Source organism: Opisthocomus hoazin, chromosome 7 (assembly GCF_030867145.1).
Source record: "Opisthocomus hoazin isolate bOpiHoa1 chromosome 7, bOpiHoa1.hap1, whole genome shotgun sequence".
NCBI classification, from domain to species: domain Eukaryota; kingdom Metazoa; phylum Chordata; class Aves; order Opisthocomiformes; family Opisthocomidae; genus Opisthocomus; species Opisthocomus hoazin.
The window spans coordinates 40,364,645-40,388,236 of record NC_134420.1 but is presented as its reverse complement, the minus strand read 5'-3'; the positions used below and the strand labels follow the sequence as shown (position 1 = coordinate 40,388,236).

The 23,592-nt window shown below is 36.4% G+C and overlaps 1 protein-coding gene across 11 annotated transcripts in view; it reads right to left on the bottom strand.

The window, feature by feature from the left end:
* Positions 1-23,592, bottom strand: part of DPH6 (diphthamine biosynthesis 6) — a 239,179-nt gene that overhangs the window by 129,285 nt on the left and 86,302 nt on the right. For all 11 annotated transcript variants that reach the window (XR_012764649.1, XR_012764646.1, XR_012764645.1 and 8 more), the window contains exons 8-12: positions 20,805-20,892; positions 12,411-12,564; positions 9,814-9,945; positions 5,849-5,978; positions 2,197-2,371 (exon numbers count right to left, since the gene is read on the bottom strand). Coding sequence is in view for 6 of the 11 variants with exons in the window: in XM_075427387.1 (XP_075283502.1) it covers positions 2,197-2,371; positions 5,849-5,978; positions 9,814-9,945; positions 12,411-12,564; positions 20,805-20,892 (679 nt within the window). In the remaining 5 variants the exon portion in view is untranslated. The remainder of the gene's footprint in view (positions 1-2,196; positions 2,372-5,848; positions 5,979-9,813; positions 9,946-12,410; positions 12,565-20,804; positions 20,893-23,592) is intronic.

The window sequence follows — 23,592 nt, the reverse complement described above, 5'->3', positions numbered from 1 at the left end:
ACCTTTGGTCCTTTCTTGTTTATTCTGAAAAATGTATTCTATTCCTAAAACATACTGAAGTGTTTCACTTCTGCTGGTGACCCAAAGAGCTTAATATCTGCCCATGCATAGCCCGAGTTCTGAAAACCTGCCTGAAGAAGCTTTTAATTTTGGAAAATTCACATATAAGAAGACACAAGATCCCTAACTTCCAGTAATAAACTTTCAATGTTGTTTATGCACTTACGCACTCCTGTCATATATTGTTATGAAAGGTTTTATAGGTTGTATCTTTTATATGTTAGTTTAGAAAAAAATACTCAAATATAAAACACATTTACTGAAATAAAAAAAAAGAATATTCTTTTGATGTTTACTGGATAGAGCCCTGCAGAATAAAAATACGTTACGAAAAAGTCAAAGATTCTTAGCAAGATAAAACCAGCATAACATTAAATATTGACACTCAGATGAAAGATATTGGTGGTAGTAGTAAGGCAAAATCTGGCAAAGGAAAATCAAAACTATTGCTGGTGTGTATATTACCAATTCCCCATACATGTGTTTGTGGACAAGACACAGAACTTAACCATAAAGCACAGAAAGCGAGTGTGATCTTGTAGCAGAAGTGCAGCTTTTGATTACTGTTTCTTTACTCCTGCTGTCATTGGGTTTTAAAAGTAAAAATACCTATTTTCCACCTTAAGGCAAAATATGTTGCTTTACTAAAACTTTCCCTCCAGGAAGACAAACAAACGACAAAAGAAAAGCAGTGGAAAGTTTTCCTTAACGTGTTAACTGCTGATCAGCGTTACCAGTTACACTGTACTTGAAGAGAACAGAGCCTTTCCTGGGGTATGCTGACTGTCCCATACCACCAGGAGATCCAAGAGACTGGCAGTGCCTGTTTGTTGTCCATTTGCACATGGGACTGTTCATTGGACTACTAAAGCAATTTTCAGTTCTCTCTTTTTTCTGAATTTAGTCTATGCCAGCTCCAGGACAGTAATACAGATTAGTTGCAATCATATACCAGAGAAGTTTATCCAAATACAAAGTGCAAAGTTTATTAAATTTTATCTTTGCAGGACTATGCATGACATGATACAATTATGACCATTAATGCGTAAGACTGAATGGAAAAAAGTTTAATTAACCAACTTTCTGCTTTCTCAAGAAAAATGGATATACACAGAGCATAAAAACACATCCCGCTTTAACCACAAGATTAATACAGCATTTATCTACCAACATTTCCTCCCAGAAATGAAACGAATTCCACACAAGCTTCTGAAGCAAAATACTATTCCTGAAATTTTCCGTAAAATGGTACAAAGATAAAACAAAGTACAATTCCATGGCCATAGTACAAGGTGGATTTGCAGACTCAAAGAAGTTTCAGGAAATTTAAACAGATGCCATAACTTGTTGCTTAAATCAGTTTGCACAACACAATAATTTGGACTGGATAATGTACTACACAAGAGAAGTATTGGTAAGAAAGGAATATATACATCTTTTGCAACAGAAAAGGAGTTACTTCATCAATTGTCTGAACAGTACTAGCTGGGCAAGCGGTACCGTATTAGCAAAGGAGTCTTTTATTTAAATTTTGGTCCACTTTTCCATGATACTTTACTGCATCCTTTTCATACTTCTAAATAGTACGTAATACTCTATCCAATTTGTTATTAATTTGAAAAAAACAACATTAACAACATTTCTTCAACCTTGCTGTACTTTTAAATGCATAAGCAGTACCAAGAGCCTCAACATGGATTTCATTAAATAAGAATTTTAGGACTGACTTGCCTGTAAAAAAGTTTGAACTTGCTTGCTTTAAACTAACAGTTTTCAAATATTCTCAGATGTTCCTAAATTCTGTTTATATTCTAGGCAGTCTATAAAAGTGTATGTGTGACACAATTATTTGGTCTAATTATAATATACAACAAAAGCAGGCTGTTCTTGAGATTCTCTGCAAAGAATAATTTAACCTGTCTTATGAAAGGTTAAATGAAGGACTGATGCAGGTTAAGTTTTTTTTTTGTCCATAAGTTTTAAAAATAAAAATTAAAAATACCCACTTTTTAGTATTTTTTTTTTTTTTTACATATTTTCTTTTGCACATTCAGATGTGAGAGAAGGAGACTTTATAACCATACTAGGTTCAGTAAACTGGCATATAGTTCACATGAAGTAACAAAGATTCCTTACCTTGATGGACTGACTGTAAGGTCCTATGTTGGCAGGTGCCCAGTGGGAAATGCTCTGTACATGCATGACCAGTTTTTCATCACATAACACATCATCCATTGCAACGTCATACCTATGTGCAAGGCAGTCAATGCAAAACAGTACTCCATCAGGTAGCCGTGTTTCCACACATACTCTGAAAACACAAGACAATTATTTTTTTCAAAAAGAAAGTTTGCTTGCACCAACTTTTAGCATTTATTTTCCACGGGTTTTTCTCTTGGATGCTATGTTATAAAATTTTATCAGGAACACAAAACAAAGCCATAGTATCCCAACAACCTGCCAGCATTTATACTGTTATCTCCTCTTCAACTAATGATCAGCTTCCAACTTCCAGCAAGATAATTTCCACTACCAAGGAGAAAATCGCATCATCACCAATGGCTCATTTCCATTTGGTTATTTTTATGATGTGTATCATTTTATTAAGAATGCATGAGTTCTTTTATCTAAAAAACCTTGACTACACATCTCTGGAAATGCCATAGAAGTCATGCCAAGCAGCCTTCAGACTGAGTGTATCATTGTCATCTTCTCACCTCCATGCAATTTTCCCTGAATCTCCCTTCCAATTGTTGGACTAGAGGTTCAAGCTTCCACAAAGCAGCAGCTTATTTTTCCTTTACAACCTTCTCATATGTTATCAGGCAATACTAAGCATATCTTTCTGTTATACTTCAAGTCGCATGACAGACACACATTTCTGAAAAGACTGAAAATTTACTTAATCATTCATTTTAAAAAATTCACTTTTGTTCGCTCCAAGAAAGACTGAGTGCTCGGACAGAGAGACAGACAGTCTGATGCATGCAGCCAGTGAAAATGTCAGGGGTGGGGAGAGGGGAGAGATGCACAATCAACATTTCAAAGCCTGCAAAGTAATTATATTTGCAGTCCATGAATAAAAAAAAGTCATTTAGCTCCCAGCAGGAATCCAACAAAAAATTACTTGTTCTCTTTACATAACATGTAATATAACCTTACAAAATTTTTCTCATCGTGCTTATTTCTTCCAAGAAAACCATTTTTCTCCCCTCCTCCCACATGCAAATACAGTATTTTTACCTCATTACCATCATCATAAGCATGGATGAATGGATTTTCTGCTTGGGCTGTTAAATTTTCAAGACAATTTTGCAAATTTAGTGCAGATCCACACCCCTGAGTCAGTGCTTCCAGCATATTGCTTGTGAGAACTCCCACAACCAGGTCTCTGTGCATAATGCAATGATGCAGCCATGCAAAGTGCTGTATAATTTTTCTTCTGGACAAAATGCAACATAAATCTGTTTGTTCCATAAAAATAACAATAAAAAGCCATTTCCCTGCAACTTCCTAATCTTTCTACTTGTTATTTTAGTGATGGAAGACTACGTAGCTGGCTATGCAAACATGGAGACTTAAAACATGCAGCAACATGAGAAATGAGAGAAGCTAAATCGGAAGAAGGGCAAGTGTCATGAAGAGAACTTAAGACACATAGAAGTGCAGATTCATTTTTGTGTAGTTTACAGCTGGGACTAGATCCCTCCTCTTTAGAGACACACAACCAACACTCCATCCCTTTGTGATTTAGTAATCCTGGCCTACAATTAGCATCTCAAAGAAGTTTCTTTCTGCTCTCTTTTAGTCTCTTCTGACACCCAGGCAGTGTCGTAGAATGTGAATTTATCATGATATATATTATCTTAACAATGCTTTTAACTATTTGTCATGCTATACTTCAAATCCCCATGCCTATACTAAACTTCATATTCTGTAATAAGAGTATAAAATATAGCCTTTTACATTAGAAAATTGCTAAACAGCTGGTTTTAAAAATAAGAACAAGATATGAGGTCTGATCTCATAGCTGACCCTCCTTTGAGCAGGGGATTGGACTAGATGACCTCCATAAGTCCCTTCCAACCTATATTAACCTATGATCCAAGTTGAATTTTTCAAGCTATAGCAGCTCTGCATACTGAGCATATTATCTTAGATGCTTAAGTACATGAATTACTGTAATAAGAAATAATCCTTTTTTGACAAAGGCAATAAAGAATTTACAAATGGAAAATGAGTTTTAACACAAAACTTTTAAATAAGCAGATGAAAATTTCATAGGCTAGGTGTTTGTTATCAAATTTCCAACAGAAAAAAACCCAACACACCCAAATAACACAGGAATCACACACTGCATACCTACACTGTCAAGCTGTTTCACTATGTCAGAGATAGACTTGGATGCAACACTGAAGATTCTGTACAGCACATATTAGAAAGCTATGATTTGGAGATCCATGAATGAAAGTGTTATCATCAGTGTATTCAGAAGTCTGAAATAATTTCTTTTCATACTTGCATTCTTACTGAATACGTAAGTGCAGCTCAGTTACCTGTTCACAATCTTTATCTGACAGAAACACAAGACATTGAGAACAACCGCACTGGATCATGCCAAATATCCATCTAGTCCAGTATTCATATTCAACCACAGCCAAGTGCATATAAGCGGGGGAAGCAAAGGAACAGAGTAAGTATATATTGGTACTGTCTTGAAATACCTCCCAGTATCAAACCATGTTCATCTCTGGCACCTCCTCAGCTAACAATTTGGCTTTTGTATTTATCAAAACAAACAGAACAACGTGAATAAGGTTTGTCACAAGGATCTAGAAGGTTCCCAACCTCATCACTTTTAGAAAGACTTCATTGATAGTAAGGCTTCAGTAAGGCTTTTGACACTGCCTCCCATAACACCCTCATAGAGAAGCTGCTGATGTATCGGCTGGAGACAGTGAGGTGGACTGAAAAATGGCTGAATGGCCAGGCCCAGAGGGTGGAGATCAGCAGCTCAGAATCTCGCAGGTGGCCAGTAACAAGCAGTGCACCCCAGGAGTCTATGCTGGGTCCAATCCTGTGCAAAATCTTCATTCATAATCTGGATGATGCGGCAGACTGTACCCTTGGAAAGTCTGCAGATGATACAAAACTGGAAGGGGTGGCTGATACACCAGATTTTCATTCTGCCATCCAGATGGACCTTGACAGCCTGTAGGAACAGGCACACAGGAACCTCGTGAAGTTCAACACGGAGAGGCTGAAAGTCCTTTACCTGGGGAGGAACAAATCCATGTTCCAGTATATTCTGGAGGCCAATTGGCCAGACAGCAACTTTACAGAAAAGGACTTGGAGGTTCCTGATGGACACTGAGTTCAACAAGAGCCAGCAATGTACCTCTATGGCAAAGAGGGCTGATGATATCCTGGGCGGCCTTCAGAGGAGCATTGCCAGCAGGTCAATGGAGGCAAACAAACAAGAAAGGCAGATAAAATCCCATCAATACAGAAGTCACAGAGAAAAACTGAGACTTGCAAAAAATGTGGTATTCTTCTGTAAGGCCATATGGGGGGGGAATTTATAAACCTTATGGTATATATTAAGGCAAGAATTTCCAACCCTAGTGTTTCTGAGTTGAGCAGCACTGATGCGATTACTCCAAAAGGCAGAAAAGTCTATTTCTAAGACTGTGAGTCACAAACATTTCGACAAAAGCTTCATAAGGTAACAATAATTCAGTATATTACAGTGTATCATAAATATACTATAGCAGTAGTCTAATCCTACCTTGCTGGTGGACACAAATCAAATTCTGTCACATAAACTGAATTTATAACATTGAAATCTTTCATGCTCTTCATATACAGATGAACCAAAATAATATCCTTCAGTTTCAATCCCTCTGAAGTCACATTAGCTGCAGGATTAAAATAATATAGCTGTTAAAAACAGAATATTTGAAATGTATGTACATATACAACATAGGCATCCTGGTTTTGTTCAGCAAAACCAACTAGCAATAACCTAACAGTTGCCTAAACATGACTCAAGTCTTTGCAACACACTACCTTTCCCCTGTAATACCAATTTTTTCACGAAATTCTCTGATATTAGTTTTCCATACAGACAGAAACAAAATACAAATAAATTGTATCCACCCTGAGCAGTAGTGAATACGTGCCCCAAGAAAACTTCTAATGCATTAATGCTGTAGATATGTTACAGTCTGAATTCCTTGTATCCTTAAGTTTTATTATCTCGTATTTTTTCATTTTCAGTCTATGACAACTAGCAATCTGTAAAAGACTTTGAATCACAAAAGTACAGAACTGGAAAGGGCAATAAGAGGTCCTTTAGCGCACCACCCTCTTCAAAGCAAAGATCAAATATTTATATGCTATTCCAGAGGGATGCTTGTCTAAGTTGTTTTTAAAAACCCTCACTGCAATAATAATCTCTGCATAAACAAAGAGTTATAAATGGCAAGACAGACAATAGGAAACAGAGGAAGCCACAGGAGAAATGAAGGAAAGATGAGAGCAGAGGAAAGCTCAATGAGACAGTCAAAGAAAGGATACTGGGAAGTAATATCATCTGAATGGGTATGCACAGAAGATTCCAGTCATAGCACTTAAGTAGAATGTATTACTCTTACATAGTCAACACCATAACAAAATACGTGAATCAGCTCTGCAGTGTGGACCTTTTGTAACTCCTGAGCAACAGAAACTAAATTAAGAACAAAATCTTCTCTGAATGTAAATGTATATAAGAACACTTCCATGCGACCTAACTTGAACGAGCTACGTAAAGCTCTTCTCAGTGTAACTTTGAGGATCCTGTCCCTTAACATTACAGTATGTTCCCGTATATACCTATATATTTGATTTCTAGTGGAGAAGTACAAGAGTATATAGACAACCTTTGTTGGCCGTTGTGTTAGTGAGAAACAAATACTTTTTATGTAAAACATTTCTGTGCTTTTAGAGACAGTTTAGGAGTTAGCACACTTCCACAAAGGCCAGTTTGGTCACACTGATACTGAATTCCGCTCTACATGTCTCAGCTTTACTTAGTCCTGCTGCCATTACTGTTGGCTATCTGAAGAGGAGATTTAAATCTCACTGACAGAAAAGGAAGTGTGCACTAAGTGATGTAAGAGATTATACAGCAATTAACATAGAACTCCTATGAAGTCAAGGTATGTGTCCAGAAATATCAGCTCAGATACTAGCACACAATGATAATTCTGTCCAGAAATATAAATGCATTTGAATGCTGCCTGATAGCAATCACTAGGTCAATACTAGATGCTATATCAGTAGTCAAGGAGGAAACGAGGACATTTTTCAGATTTCCAGCCAGCATTTTAGTCAAGAAGAAAGAGTTTTGGCCTGCAGTTAAAAGTTCTGCAGCATTACATGGAATACGGGGGGGAAGGAACAAACAAAACAAACCACCCCCCTGCACAGGTCTAAATTTAAAATGCATAAGCCAACAAACTAATTCAAATTTGTGGACATGTAAGAGTATTAGAGCAAGCTGAAGGCAAAGAGATTTGGACACATTTGTAATTTCTAGCATTGTTAAAAAAAAAATCTTCCTAAAGTAAATAAAAGTACAATCCCCTTTTCCACTGCACGAATTAGAGGAATGATGGGAAATAATTTCTCCCTCGCTTGCAAGCAGAATAAAATTGACCTTCCAAAGCACTGTACCTAGTGGAAAGGCATAAATGATGAACCAGTTTCCAACCCATCACTTGGGTTCTTAACAACAAGTTCTGTTCCCCAAGGCAGGACTTTTATACAGCACATCTCCAGGATGTACAGGGAAGCCATACAGTGTTTCTGCTGAATTTCAAGTGATTCACTGTTTCAAATAATTTATAAAATATGATCAGGTGAGACTCATCCTTACTTAGGCAGAACTGCCAAAAAATAACTGACCCAAAATATAACATTGGCCAAAGTACAGCTTAATTTTTTAAAATGGGTTATCCAGGATTCTTAGGTCAAGAGCCACAAAAGACAGCATCAAAACTATCTATAGGAAGTAGCATTTTAGAATAAATCTTTGTGTAATAAAAATCTATGTAGTTCCCTTCAAGCCTATGGAGCTTTGCCACGGTACAGCTGCACCAGAGCTCCTCTATGTATAAAGCACTGCAATTTATGTCATCTTCCAATCATATCCAAAGAAAAGTTTAACAGAAACGTTTAAGAAAATAAATGTAAACAGTAATCAGTTCTTGGCTTCACAGGAGAATTCCATCCACTTTACAGAACAACCACATGTTTCATAATGTCTCGTAATAAATCTTCATTTCTGAATCCTTTTGGCAGCACTTATCCTCTTTAGAGGTGATTAAATCAGTTAACCCAGCAAAGACAAGGTTAGAAGAACCGTGCTTATTCCATTCTCATAGCACTGAAGACTGAACTGCTGTACAGATTGTAGGCATGAGTTCAGAAAAAGCATTGTGCATATTCGCAGATCAGTTAAGTTCTCCGAAACAAATCGTTTCTTTTGCCATGACAGAACCATAATACATTCAGTCTTCCATACCCACTTCCAAAAACAGAAAAATGAAAGGAAATGTGAGAACTGACATTTTCTACCAAGGATCAGAAAATTACTATTTTTCTTGACTATAACACAGCTAATGCAAGTAATTTGCTGAAAGCAATATGCAACTGTATTAGTCAGAGAGAAACAATCTTTTTTGACAAATGCTAAGGCAAAAATATATCACATTCGTACTGGCAGATCTCCATTCAAATACAATGAGAACAAAATAAAACATTACACAACCCTTTTGCTTCAATTTACAGATTAAGCACAGATGATTTACACTAAATACTATTGTCTTTTACTAAAAGGTTGATCACATCCACCTTGCTGAATGCCAAACAATCAAAAACTAGCTTAAGCATGTTCTACAAAGTATAACTTCTTTGCTTCTGAGAAAAATTCTAGGGTTTCTTTATCATCCTATATTCAATCATGAATACACAGCTGCACATGCAAAAAATCAGTTTTTATAGGATAGTACCTCATGCAAATTCACAAACAAGAATGTGAGCCTACCCATTTAGATACTAAAAATTATTTTCATTTATATGAATGAAAAGAAACCTGAATAAACATGTTCTACTTAAAATTTAGAATGAAAAAAACCCCAAAACAAAAATGTGAACGTCTTATTTCACATGTCAGTATCTTGTAAGAAGGGGTAGTAGGGAACCTGGATTTCATGATTCCCAAGACAGCAATTTCTCCTTTACATTAAGAATATAAACGAGATTTACTGCTACTGACCTATTCCTAGATGCCGAAATATGCAACAACTTTCTAGAAAACCTTATTTAAAATTATGGTAGCTACAAAAGTGCTTTAGCAAGTAGGCAGCATCCACAGGATGCATGCATACTCACACACAGAGTATATAATGCAAGAAAGCTATAAAGCAAGTTATAAAGTAAGTACGTACTGTGGAAATAGTGTTGTTACAGTGATATGAACACTACTCTAGCTTTCTAGGGTCTTCAAAAGCCAGTCAAATTATGATGTGCTCAATATTAAAGCCGGCAGTCTTGAAATCAATGACAGCAATCAAATGCAAAATGAGATGGCAAACTGACAACCACAACATTTAAAGTTATAAAACCATATGACAATACAGATTCTTAATTAATAACATATGAAACAGTGTAATTAACAGCAGATAATAGATTAACTGAATAAAGCACCTTGGAGAGAAGAAAACGCTTCCCTTGCTGCCTCTTGAGTATTTTTGCCTTTTGATGGAAGGAAGTGGGCAGTGATACCTGAAAACCACTGGTAACCACTCAGGGATTTTCCTGAACGTCCACATGTCTTAGCTAGGGTAAATGAAGAACAGCATTATAATTCCAGCAACGAAAGATTTCAGATTAACCTAGAATACATTTAAAATTGTTTAAGTAAGAAGAACTTATACAAAAAAAAAAAAAATCACAAACTGTAAAAACATCTTCAAAGTGTATTTACAGACAAACAGATATAAAACAGAAACTTAAAAGCAAGCATGCTGGTAACACAGCTTCCAAATGCTATTTGACAAATCCTTCTCCAACACTGCCTTCAGAAAATATGTCTGCAAGTAGTATTTAGCTCTGAATTTCAGTACTTTCTCTCCTTTCCAGTTTTGCTGACCTTTTACAAATTTCTCTATCTGTTTTGATACAGACTTGGCATAAGACATGACACTGAAAAGCTAAAATTTTCAGCTGTATCTAAGTGACACAGGAACAGATTTTCAAACTTATATGCCAAATTTTAATGGAAGTTAGGTGTTTAACCTGATTCTGATAATCTTAGCAAATGCAACGTGTTTAGGCATTTTTTAACATCCTACCATGGGCTTATCCATATTCAAGAGCCTAAATAACACTCAATATCAAACACTGTTACACTATGAAACAGTTTTCAGGAAAAGTTTACTAATCTTTGGGTGCAGGATAACAGTGGTGCTGTGGTACTTCAGTAAGGTACCAATCTACAAACTCAAGTTTATCTTGCATTAATCACCTCATGTTCAAGACAGTGCTAATATCAGGCATCTGATTAGGTACCGCAGCTCACCCAGGAGACAGTAACTTGCTAGGCTGCTAAACTCAACCATGCATGTCACCCTGAGGTTGCTTGGGTGGGGACAGACTCATACACTATGTAAAGCAAGCTGAGTGGTTGAGATTTGTACTTTAAAGAGTTTGCTTTTCTATCTTCATTTAAAAACAGTTGTGTATGGGTACAGGTGTGGTTAAGCCTTTTAAATAAAACTCAATCCCTCCACTGGAATGATCAGATTATAGTAATTTCATTCAGGCAAACAGAACACATTAGTGTGTGAAGATGGGAGGGAAGAAGGGAGGGAAGGAGGAAAGGGGTTACGGTCCCCTAAAATTTCAAATCCAGCATTTCCCTCCCTGCCTTGTCTGCAAGGTCCTACTGAGCCAAAAGTTTTTCTCCGAGCCTCTCTGCTGATCCAAGCAGAAGACGCAGCTGCTCACCTGACACACAGAAGTATGGGTTTGAAACTCTGGTTTCCCCAGTTCAATCTGAAACAGTGGTCCTCAAAAAATACCCGGCTGCCCTGGTCACTGTCTAGGGTGGACCTCTCCACCTGAGCACATACTGCCACGTCAGGCACTGCTGATGCAGAAAGTGTCCAACGGGAAGCCAGCGATGTACCCTGCATGACGTGCTCCTCGCATCAGGATTCGGATTACCCCGTCGATTCCAACACGTAGGTCATTGCAAGTGGGGCAGCTTATGTGCTTACCTTATCTCATCCCTCCCATGTATTGTTTAAATCCTGCTTTGAAAGCAGAGATGCTTTCTGTGTTCAGCTGAAAGTTATTCCAGAATTTCTACCACAAGTGGTCAGAAACCTTTTGTTTCCTAGTATAAGTTTATTCATGGGCAGTTTACATCCCTTTTCTTGTGCCCATGGTGTGTATAGCTTGAATAACTTCATCCTTTCTGATTATCCCCTCCCACCCTTGGAGTGCCTGAATGCAGTAAACACATCCCACCTCTGCCGTATTTTCGCTACGTAAAACACACCAAGCTGCTCCAATGGCATGCGACAAGAAACTCATGAGGGGAAAGAGAGCCTCGTAGTGTTTTTCTGCCCCTGCTCCAGTTTAACTTTGTTGTTCATAAATGTGGAAGACCAGGACTATACAAGGCATGCCAAACAAAGTCTATTTACTTGCTTGCTAGTGTTTCCTACTTATTGTTTTGGGCAATTTTTGGTTTGGCTGGGTGGCTCTGTGATGGTTTCCGGGGCCATCTCCCCTAGGGACCCTGGGCATGTGCTGGGCACAGCATGTCCCCGAGGGGCAGGATGACAAAGGGTGCGTGCCACAACTCCGGCACGCACCGTAGGTTTAACCCTTCACCCTAGGAGCAGCCACTGGTTTCAGACCCAGAGAAGGCACGTGGCAGAGGTGGGCCACTGGGTAGTTTGAAGGTTCATCTGAGGATGTCATTTGCAGCCTACTGTAGGTGACCCTGCTTCGGCAGGAGGATTGGACTAGATGACCCACAGAGGTCCCTTCCAACCCCTACCATTCTGTGACTCTGTGACTCTGTCCTTTGGTAAAATAACTTGAAATGCTTCATTACTACAAATCTATTGTTTCCTGTCACAAAACCGCATTGCAGTAGGGTCTCTTTTTTTCAGACTGGTTATTAAAGGTCACAAATATTCTTTTCAAGAGTGTTCTTATAATTAACAGTGTATCAACAGGGTATGAAGTATTCAATATTACTCTTCTAATGAAAGTTGTGCAAGACTCACTGAAATCCAAAGAGTTATGTCTCAAAGACTTCCAGATGACTGGAATGTTTTTCTGTGGTTCATCCTCTTCTGACCAAGGGAACATATCATCATCATTGCAGCTTACCTCACAAGAGCAGCTATTGACCATAAATGTACCTGAAGATTCTCCCTGCTTGAGACAAACATCACAAAAAAAAGCGCAAGTAAACAGCATGCTAAGCAGTATGAAATCAGTACATTTTATCACTCAAATTTTAGGTTTCAATTACAAAAAATACTCTAGCTCACTGGGTACTTAAGCTTGGAACCATGAAAGAACAGCATTAGGATTTCCCACTATTTAGACTGCAGAAACTGGCAGAAAACAATGTGCTCGTGTTGACATATCATATGAAATAAAAATGTAGAATTAGTAGTAAGTAAGAACAACAGATATGAAAAATGATGAGAGTCAAGATAAGAGACAGAATACTATGTTAAAGAAATGCTATTCCCAAATTATATACAGGACAACTATGTTTTCCAAAAATAGTATAAATGAAGTGAAAAAAGGAGAAAAAGTAAAAAAGTAACAACTTGATAATTGACACTGTCACTAAACACTTAGAACAAAAGACTAACAATAAAGTTTTAAAACTTTGTGGAATCTCAAATGAATGCTATGTCCACGTAGAGAAAAAAAAAAAATCTCTTTCTTTTGATCTCTATCAATATCACTGTCCCTGCCACCAAACCCACCACACTTCAGGATGTTCAGAGTTTTGAGATACAGAAAAGTGCGTTTCCCAAGATTTATATACATCAAAGTAATTTCTTGACAAGGAAGGAAACTTCACTGTACCTTCTCTTCTTCCCAAATACTTTCTTACGTCTAGGAAGAAAAAACTACCCAGTGCACTTGTTCAAGCAAAATACACAAGCAAAGTGTGTACTGACCAGTCTTCCAAAATTCTGTGTTCACTGTACTTTCAGTAAGTCCTGTAATTAAAGCATGCATATATATTTTTTTCATTTTAGAGCAATCAGAAGCCCTACTCTCTTCCATCTAATTTTCCAAGGCAGCATAAGCTGCACAGCATGTTGACTTTGGGATCACTAGCTTGGCTAATACTACTTGACTTCATCTAAACCCAATATGAATTATGACAGAATTTATCCATAAACCTTGATCAAACATCGCTGCATGCTGTAACTCCAGATTCTATTGATTAATTTCTGCTCAAAGGTCTCAAATTTCATACAGTGTCTAAACTATGCATTTTACTGGAGGCTTCTTAAATACTAAATTCACAAAAATGCTGAGAAAGCCAAATAAAGCAAGATAAAAAGCTGACAAAATATGAAGCCTTTGGCAACCCTTAAATATGGAATAGAAACTGCTGAACACTTTTAGCTCACAAATTAGTGTACTGTCTATGGAATTTCTATGCAAAATGTCTATGAAAAAGAATATTAACATTATACAGCAAACCACTCAATGTCACCTGAAGTCTGACCCTCTGTATTCTCTGCTTTTTAACAATTAGATCTCATCAAGCTGTCAAACAAAATGGGTTATATTAAAAATTGATAATCAAATTTGAATATAGACATTTTAAATTTTTTTTTAATACATTTTTTCTTTCCTTTGGAAAAGAAAACATATCTTCTTGCAACTTCAAAAGTCTTCTCGATATTAAGCAGTAAAAAAAGCGAGAAAAAAAAAGGCAGAAAACTATAGTATGCATTGGAAGCCTGCAGTAAGAACTTAGCATTTACACCAATATTTGACTTCACTGGAGAGAAAAAGGATCCAGTTAAAGCAGTGTATTTGGAAACTCTCGGAAAAGGCTAAATTATGTCAAGGACATTACTTACGAGAGGAAACTCAGCTCTGCTGCCTCTGAAAGGGTTCAAGGAGAGTTTTATAAGTGCCGTAAATACTAAAGCCATGCTCTAAGAGGGGCTGATGTTCTTTGATTGGACCTCATTTTAATCATTCCTCCAAGAAAGTCATGAAAGTCAAGGCAATAATCTACTTTATGGGAATCAACTGTACATGAGAGGTTAAAAGAAGTCAACTAAATGTAACATAATAGCACAAAGATGAAAACTGCCATTTAGCACAAACACAACATGCATTCCTACATTACAAAATACAAGCATCCAGCAGGATCTATACCATTTCCCACTCACTGAATTACACCTTCGACTACTGCTGTCATTTGATACATTTGCTGTTACCCAGAGGGCTGCTGGTAGCCCCTAACCCTTCAGGTACGACTCAGAAAACAAAGAAGCAGGAACACAAATCTGTAATTGAAATAGATCTTTATCTGCATTATACTACAAGAACCAAGAAAATTCCGTTTTTTCTATTGTTCTTAAAAGTTTCTATTTTTTTTTATCCATGCAAAGTTGGTTTACAGAAATATACAGACTGTATAGTGTCATGAAGTGCTAAAAGTGCTACCACTTCCTTCCTGGAAATTCTTGTTTTATTAAATTAGTTGCTTTCACTGGCTATTTTGTAACATCCATCATGAAACAATAAATTCGCACTGCAGCACCGGCATTCACTGAGTACTAATGTAACATACAGACATTATGGAGTTGGCACCTCTTGGTCCTGCCCCCTGAGTAGGCATGCACAGACACGGTGAGATGAATGATACTTTCACAATGCTGCCTTGGGTTTTGTTTTTACATCACCTGGATTTTAACTTCAGTATGGTATAACAATCCATCACTAGGTAAAAAAATACGTTAACTGGAAAGGGCAAAGTTCCAGCTTGCCAGTATGACAGCCACTTTGTTTTTTGCTTTTGTTAAGTTTTATGGAATTACCTTTTAAGAGATCTAGAGCTACAGATCTCTTGAGTAGGTACTATCAGAGACCCATAACTTCTCTCCATTCCCTAACACGGAGGACTGAATTTATATGCTCTGCAAGTTAACATGAAAAGAGCACCTACTCCATTTTTATGCCATCCATGAAAATTGTTCTTTCAGCTATGTCTCTAAACATGTTTTCTGCAAAATGTGCTTCATAAAAAATTCATGGGGATGTAGTGAGACTCACAGACTGCATCACAACTGGTTTGGTCTAACTTAGAGAACTCTCCTGCAGCTTTTTTAATATTACAGATATCCCAAACTGATGCCACCTTAAATTTCTGAATCATCCACAGTCACACTCCTTTTTCCAAAATATATCAATATTTTAGAAATTGTTAAGCTTATATCAATATTCCTTCACAGTTATAAATAAACTTATACATCTTTATTTATACACATATACAAACAGCAGGTCAGCTGCAAAATTTTTGGAAATTACTAAGTAGTACAACAAATTCTACGATGTCTCTTACATACAGCAGAGACTGTAAAAATAATTATAGACTACTGCTGATTTCAATGCCTATGATACATCACAATGATTCATTCAAGGCTGACTCCCACGATGCTCCAAAAACATAGGTAATCAGTCACTTTCTGCAGCAGCACAGGTGCAGGCTACAGCAGAAGTATTAGGTGTGGAACCTGGCACTAGAAGAACAGGCTCTACGCCAGCCTAAGCAGAGCTGCCAGACTCTGTTTAGTAGCTACATTCAAATCTCACACAAATGTTGGTCTTCCATTCCTGTCGACAGAGAAAGTAATCTAAGAATTTAAAACTTAAAGTTATAGACTGCCACAAACAGACTAACTTTCCCTGAATAATACTCTCATCAGTTTAAAAACAAAAAATCAAGCTTGCTATAATGACATTTTAATTAAATCTTACAGAACCTATTTTATCACATAACATTTTCACGTTACTTCACAGACGCAATATATTTTCCCATTTGTTACACTGTTTCTCCCACACCCACCGTAGATTGTGATACCAGCCTAATTTTGGATCAGAGCCTGCATGCATGCATATGCTTAACTATATTCACATAACTCATGTCAGTGATGCAAGTGTGCTCAGAATGAAGCTAAGCAAATGCACGAGTGTTCCAAGATCCAAATTCTCCTGTTGAAAAAGCCTTGGAGCTAGGACTTTGACTGATATAGCTGAAATTCCATGCAGTGGTCTTTTATGAAAACAACAGATTGCCTTCTTAAAAAGCTTACATTCACCACTACCGAAACTGGTATAAAAACCTATCACAACACAGTTCCAAAACTGATAGTTCTCCCACTGAGCAGCACTGAGAATACAGTGGGGCAGAGAGCTCAGAAGAAATACGGAAAGACTATGATAATATCTTTATTCTTTGTGGTGTGCCTTGATAACAGAACTCCTTGAAATAAACATAATGCGAGAGACTACATATATCTCCTTGCAGTACTTCAAGTACAATACACAGACACACAGGAAAGAAAGTCCTTTACTCTGGAAGACTTTGAAATAAAGTCCCTTCATTACCAAAAGAGAACAAAAAATTCTCTTTTCTCAGAGAATCGGACTGAATCTGCAATCAAACGGAGTAGGAAAGAAAATTATTTATTGTCTTAGTGTTTGAAATAAATCAATGTAAAAAAAAAATTGCAGTATTTGTTATGTTTTGAAAACATAACTACAAGGGTTATCCGTATTCTTATGATGCAGAAGGAAAACTAAAGGTTACCTAGAAGTATCACTGAATGATGACAAAGTAATCAAAAAATGCCACCCATAATATCACTAGCAAAACACATTTTGCAACTTGAAGTCCCTTCCTGTTCCCCTTAACGTCACTTAAAATGTCTAATTCTGCACCTAAAAGTCCTAAATGGATGGTAAGTAAAATAATTCAGGCCAGAAGGAACTGGACAGAAATAGGCTATGAAGTTAAATCAAATCTAACCTGCAGGATTGTGCTCCTTTAGTACACAAGCCATGTAAATACCTTCCAAAAACCTTTTCTAACTTTTACAATTGTTTTCAAAATCATCTCCACATTGACTTGTGAAATAGATTTGCTGATGTTTAAGAGGTGCATACCTGCTTGCACTTGTGTTCCACCCAAATAGGTCAAAATCTTTTACAAACAGGAAAACAAATAAGCCTCACACTATCAGTTTATGATAGGTAAATACAATGCAACCGTATGCTACAAGAAAGAGCAGCAGCAGGCATGATTCCTGTATCTGTCACAGGCAAACAGGCTCCTTCCTTCTGCCAAGTGTAGAAACCAAACTACATGACTCCCTCTAATTCTGGATTTTCCCTGACCTAACGGGCTGCAGTTTCACAGCTTGTATTCTCTGATGTATGTGTGCTGCTACCCAGTAGAACTCCAGGAACAAAGTATTCATTATTAAATGTGGGAAAGAGCAAATCTTAAAGCACGAATGATAGCTAATATGTTCACTACTGTCATCAGAAGTTATGTTCACATCAGTGGAAGCTCCAACAGTTTTAATTCCTGTTTCTGATCATTCAAAAGCCAACACAACAGAGTAACAGAATAGTATAATATGGGCAAAATAAAAATATTTTGCAAGTTCATTGTGCTGTCATAGTAAAAAAAATGTTTCACAGTTGTATTTGTTCCTAATTGAAAATATTCAGAATTAAATTTGTATTGAATACAAAAGCTGATACACTTGATCTAAAGATTCTGGAGTACACTTCAGAAAATGCCACCTCCTCAACAAAAAACATCTTACATTTTAAATGTACAAACTGACAGTCTTATTGGCAAAGTAAAATATCAATGATCCTAGGTGCCTGTATTATGTACATCACAGTGGTGACCTTGTTTTTTACAATGAAGTAAATAAAGCATTCCTAAATTTTGAGCACTAGTGTTTTATTAGCATTGCTATTTATTCTTAATGTTTTTGTGAAACGCCTACAAGAAAGTCATCTTAAGATACATCTGTGAAACTTTTAACAAGGCTTTCATAATAAAGTGTTGCATTTATTTATCTCTTTAGGCTTTTCTGTATCACTAGTAATGAAAGAAAAGAGGGTGTGTTTAAAAAAAAGCTTCAATTATTATGCAAAAAACACATCTTGAAGTTGCACCGTAATGTATTAAACCAGAACAATGAGTAAAACGTTACTTTCCCCCAGGCACAAGGGCTCATTTTGCTGCCAGAAACAATCTAAAACAAATTTCTATGCAGGCTTTGTAGTTCAACATGAAGAGATTTAGCTAAAGAAAATGTAGAGGAGGAAGGACAGCAGTGACCAAGGTACACTAGCTACTATTGCATAATGATTATAAAAGTAAATTCAAAGAATGTAAAATTAACACCTGTGGCACGTAACTGAGATGAAACAAATTGACAATAAAAGTTAAAAATATGTATATCTGTTGAAATTATAACAAAACTGATGTCATAATACTTATTAGAATTACATATCACTGTGCAGTCTATTAATAGTTTTCACATAGTGCTTACGTAAGTGCCTACTTCTATACATTGTTCATAATGGAGTATTTTTTGCCCGTTTTTCAGTAAACCCTTGAAAGCCTGAAAGTAAAATTAGTTTTCCTTCTAAAGCAGTTTTTCCCTGCAGTGATTTGTTATTGTAGGATTGGCTTTCAAGTGGTGAATTACTAACTGATATTTAAATTTTTCTGTACGGCTGGTAAGCAATAAACAGTGACAAACAGTACAGTACTACAGGCATACCAATCTTGCAGCCACCTCTCTAAATATGCAGTTAAACCATGCTAACTTAGTAACTAGTTATTAAAGACTGACTGGTTGTCCATATTCGTACCTTCTAAAACACTAGCTTATTTTACTGTGGCATAAGATAACCTATATCCAAAAGATTCTAACATGTTTCCATATGAGACAACCACTGCAGAAAATAGATTGCTTTCCTTTTAAGTCTACAAGACATTAGTTTATATACCAAAATCCAGGACAAGCCTCTGTAAACTTCACCCCTTTGAGAGTGTGACAGATTTGTCTATGATGAATTTGAAATATGATTTACTACAAAACTGCTTGAAACTGTGAGGCTTTATCCAAATCCAAAACATCTACATAAGAAGGGGAAAAGAGCTTCTGAACAGATAAAAGTAAAATCTTGATTCTTACATAAAATGTTATGCATTTTAGTATGAATTTTGTCTGATTTATGTAAAGCTTTGTGTTTTTCATTTTCCCTAGCCTGTCACATTGTAGTGATGTATGGTGCATTTTAGAATCAAGTTTGCCATAAGCAATAAAGTCAGTGCCCTCAAAGAAATATTAATATATTATCACTCTTCCTCACCATGCCTCGCTCCCAAATTTTCCTTTATTCAGCTTATTTGGTTTTGTTTCGCATAGTTAGTTGATATCCTTTTCACAGTCTCCCACACAAATATTTAATGTTTTATTTTTGAAAGAAATCCCAAACTAGAAATTGAAAGGTTGAAATACAGTTTACTTTCCATGGCAAGAATGAGGCCACCATGGAAGTAAAATGTACAGGTATCTTATCTGTTTGGAACAACAAAATTAAAAAATAGAGGGGAAAAAAAAGCCATGATCTGTTGAAAGAAATTCAAGAAATGTAATTGCTCAAGAGACATGAAATGTAAAATACAAATATAATAATGTTCTATAACAATCCCTGCACCTAGAAGACATTCAGTGGTCTTCAAAGTGTAGAAAGAAGTAGGAAGACCATTAAAAGTTGACTGCAACAGTAGCAGGAAGATCATGAGACACCCTTCAACAAAATATTAACACTTATAGATGTTCAGGAGAAAAAAAAAATCATTTTACCCACAGAATAATTCAAAGAAAAATAGAAAAGCACTGACAAATACTAAGAAAAATAACTTGTTTTGACCTTCTTAGCTCTGCTCACACAAAAGCCTGCAATACTTAAACTACTAGAGTTCCTTTTCTGCTGTTTCTATGGAATCGTAAACTAAGAGAAAGAATCCCAGTGAACTACTAATGATTCCCTTAAGACCTCTGACCAAGATAATCTCTCCTCTATGTGTACTGAAGTCATTCAATAGATGTGTCTTTTGTATGGAAAAGACAAAACAAAACCCAGTACATTTAAAAATTGAGCACTTGCAGGTCAGTTTTCAAATCATCTACTTTACATCAGAAGCAGCGAAAAGAGATGCCACCTCCCAGCAAATCAACACTGTTCATACAGTTCCCTAACACAGCTGCGTTCCACAGTGTGGCTAGCTGTACTACACAGGTTACACATGTGCTTGACTGAACCATGTCAGCTGAGCACCGTGAGGTTTCAAGCTGAAAAATGCTACACAAACATACTACCTCCAATCCTTCATTTGACACAAGGTAGCACTTGTGTTGAGTTTCTCCTTATGGTAGGTTCTAAAATTCAACTAATTATGTACATTGTTATTTGAAAGTACACCCCCACAAGAATATGTAGCTTCACTCCAAACTGTGATAAAGCAACATAAAAACAGAAAGCATGCATGTAGCTTTAAAGGAAGATGACATTTGCAATCTACTTGCCTTATTCTCCAGGTGTAATTTTAAAAAATGAAGGTAGGCCACAGGTGCAAATGCATCGGCCGAATGCACAATCACCTTGGCTGAATCTCTGAAACACAGAATTATTAGCGTCAAATATTAGTATATAATTTTACACATATACAATACTTAGTCACCATATAACACAGACTCCAAGGTAACTCACTGAAAATTTATTAATTTCTTATTTAGTTTTTATATCAGTTAAGAAATAGTTTGCCATATAAAATCATATTGTCCAACATCACATTATCTTCACTAATTTTCAATTTTCAAAAGGAGTAAACTACACTTCCAGACCAGTACTGAGAGATTCAGTAAGCCGTAGTCTATGAAAGTATAAATGACATTATGTTTTACATTCTAGAGACTAATACGTAAAGCAATCTTAATTTCATCAACAGGAGATTTTATAAAAGTCCATTCTTGACAAATGCTCCAGGGATTAGTTCTTGATGTATTAACAACATACAATATTCCACGCTGAGAAACTGATTCGACCATCTTGCATCTGATATTGAAGACTACTAGACACAACTTTTTAATGCCAAATGTGTTGGTGACAATGATAAACTTCCTGTGTGCTGACTCAAATTAGTTAATTTTAGTTTTCGTTTTTACAGACACAATCTGTCACATTTCGATTCACAATAAGCAGAAACTACAAAATATTTTTCTTTAGAAGTTCAAAAAGTAACAGATATCACATGAATGGCCCCTCATAAAGCACGTCATTACAACATGAATACTGTAAGAGCTAAGCAGGGTTATCAAGCCAGAGACATACAACATCAGTGTAGCTATCCAGTTTCCACTACAGAAATGTGCATTCAGAACTAGTTAACTGTTTAACAGTCTGCTGTGCCTTATATTTATTATTAAATACCCACTGCTTTATATATTTATCTTTTCCTGTCTTTTTTGTGCATTTATTGTTAACTCTTATTATTATTTGGAGTGTCACCCGTAGAAATAAAGACAACTCAGCCAGATCATCTGTTTTTTAGCTTTTCCTAGTTGCCTGGAGAGTCATTAAACCACTGATAGCCAGAAATACTTTTACAATATATTACAACATATTTCTACTTAAACTGGTATTTGGTTGATCCCAAACCAAGAGCACAATGTACTTTCCTAAAAGTGTTCCTCAAAATCTATGCAAAAAAAACCCCAAAACAACCCCACCAAGAGTTTCTCATGAGATTTGTCATAGTTTTCTCCAACCTGTTGTATCAATGCAAAGGAGCACTGGGAAATTATGCATCCTATTACAATAAACTCCCAGATTTAATCTGTAACATAAGAAGCCTCAAAATAAATAGAAAGAATGTAAATAATCAGCCAAAGACATTTAAGTGCAAAAAACTGATACAAGTGCATTTAATTTCTCAGTTCAAAGATAGCTAACCTTCTTCTAAAGTATACTTTTTATTGCAAGTATTGCAATATAAACACTGAATCGGCCACATTTATCTGGTAGTGGGTAGTATTACTTTAAATGACAAAGCTTCACAAAATTCTGCCTCTGACACCTACTGGAATTGATAAGAATTTGTCAGTTTAATAGCAATCACATCAGACTTTAAATGCAAAAATAAATTGTGCTCCAGCAACAATTTCACAATATTTTTCTCTTTGCTAGAAGAGACTGAACTGATTCTATCTGAGGGCATATTGAGGAATTTTGTCCCTTCTCCTCAGGTTTATTTTTGTTAAGAGGTACCCAATACATATTTTATTCTAACTTCCTGCTTAACTTTCCAACTCCTACTAGTCAGCAGGTTGGCTCACAACCTACATCTTCTACCTAGCACCTGGTTCCCCTCAGAGAATCTTCTCCAAGTCTCACTTCCCAGCCCATACATTTATAATTCCATCTATAAACTTAAATCCAGTTTAAAAATTCCACATTGTTACTTTCTGAATCTTCTTCTTCCTAAAGAATTCTATAGTTTTCATGCATGGAGCTATGTCCAGGTTCAAATTTTCCAGTTTTTCAGTTTACTCCAGAGGACATATCTTCCAGTCAACCAATAGCTCAAAAGACATCTGCCAGAGTAGCTGCCACCCCTTTTATCAGTTTGTCTACTGCTCCTCCTCTCCCAAATGCCATGCAATGAAACTGAGTTAACAGTTCTTGGTTCTCTGTTCCTTACATGGACAGATTTCAGTCTTACAGAAAAATTAAACAAATCACCCTTCACCATGAAAGCCTTAATCATGTCTATATGCTCTATAATCTTGACCCTCCCTAACATGACTGAGCATCACCAATACATGATTACTAGCATGTTTACTTGGCTAAGAAAAGGAACAGCAGCCAAAACATCTCACTTGAAGCAAGTAGGCTTAGCTATTTAACAGACTAATAAGAAACTCTCATCAAGACACAAATATTTTCCATATCCCAATACACAGACTTTAGCAATTTATGTCAAAGGCATAAACTACTCAGTGTAAATGAGATGGAGTCATGCAAAGTTTGTGTTTAAAATATTCTCTAGTAATTGGAGAAAAATGCTTATCGTTATCATTCTAAGCTGCTAAACTTAAAACACACACACACACACACACACACACACACACACGTACACACAGTTAATGGAACCCACAGGCTATTGATGTGGCAGTTTATCAAATGTAGCTATAATGAAAGATAAATATTACAGGCAATTTGCACTTCATGAAAGGATAAAAGTGTCAGTGTGTAGGTACCAGTTTTACTGCAGGCCATAATCAGCAAGTAAACGAAAGTGCAAATGTCTAAAAA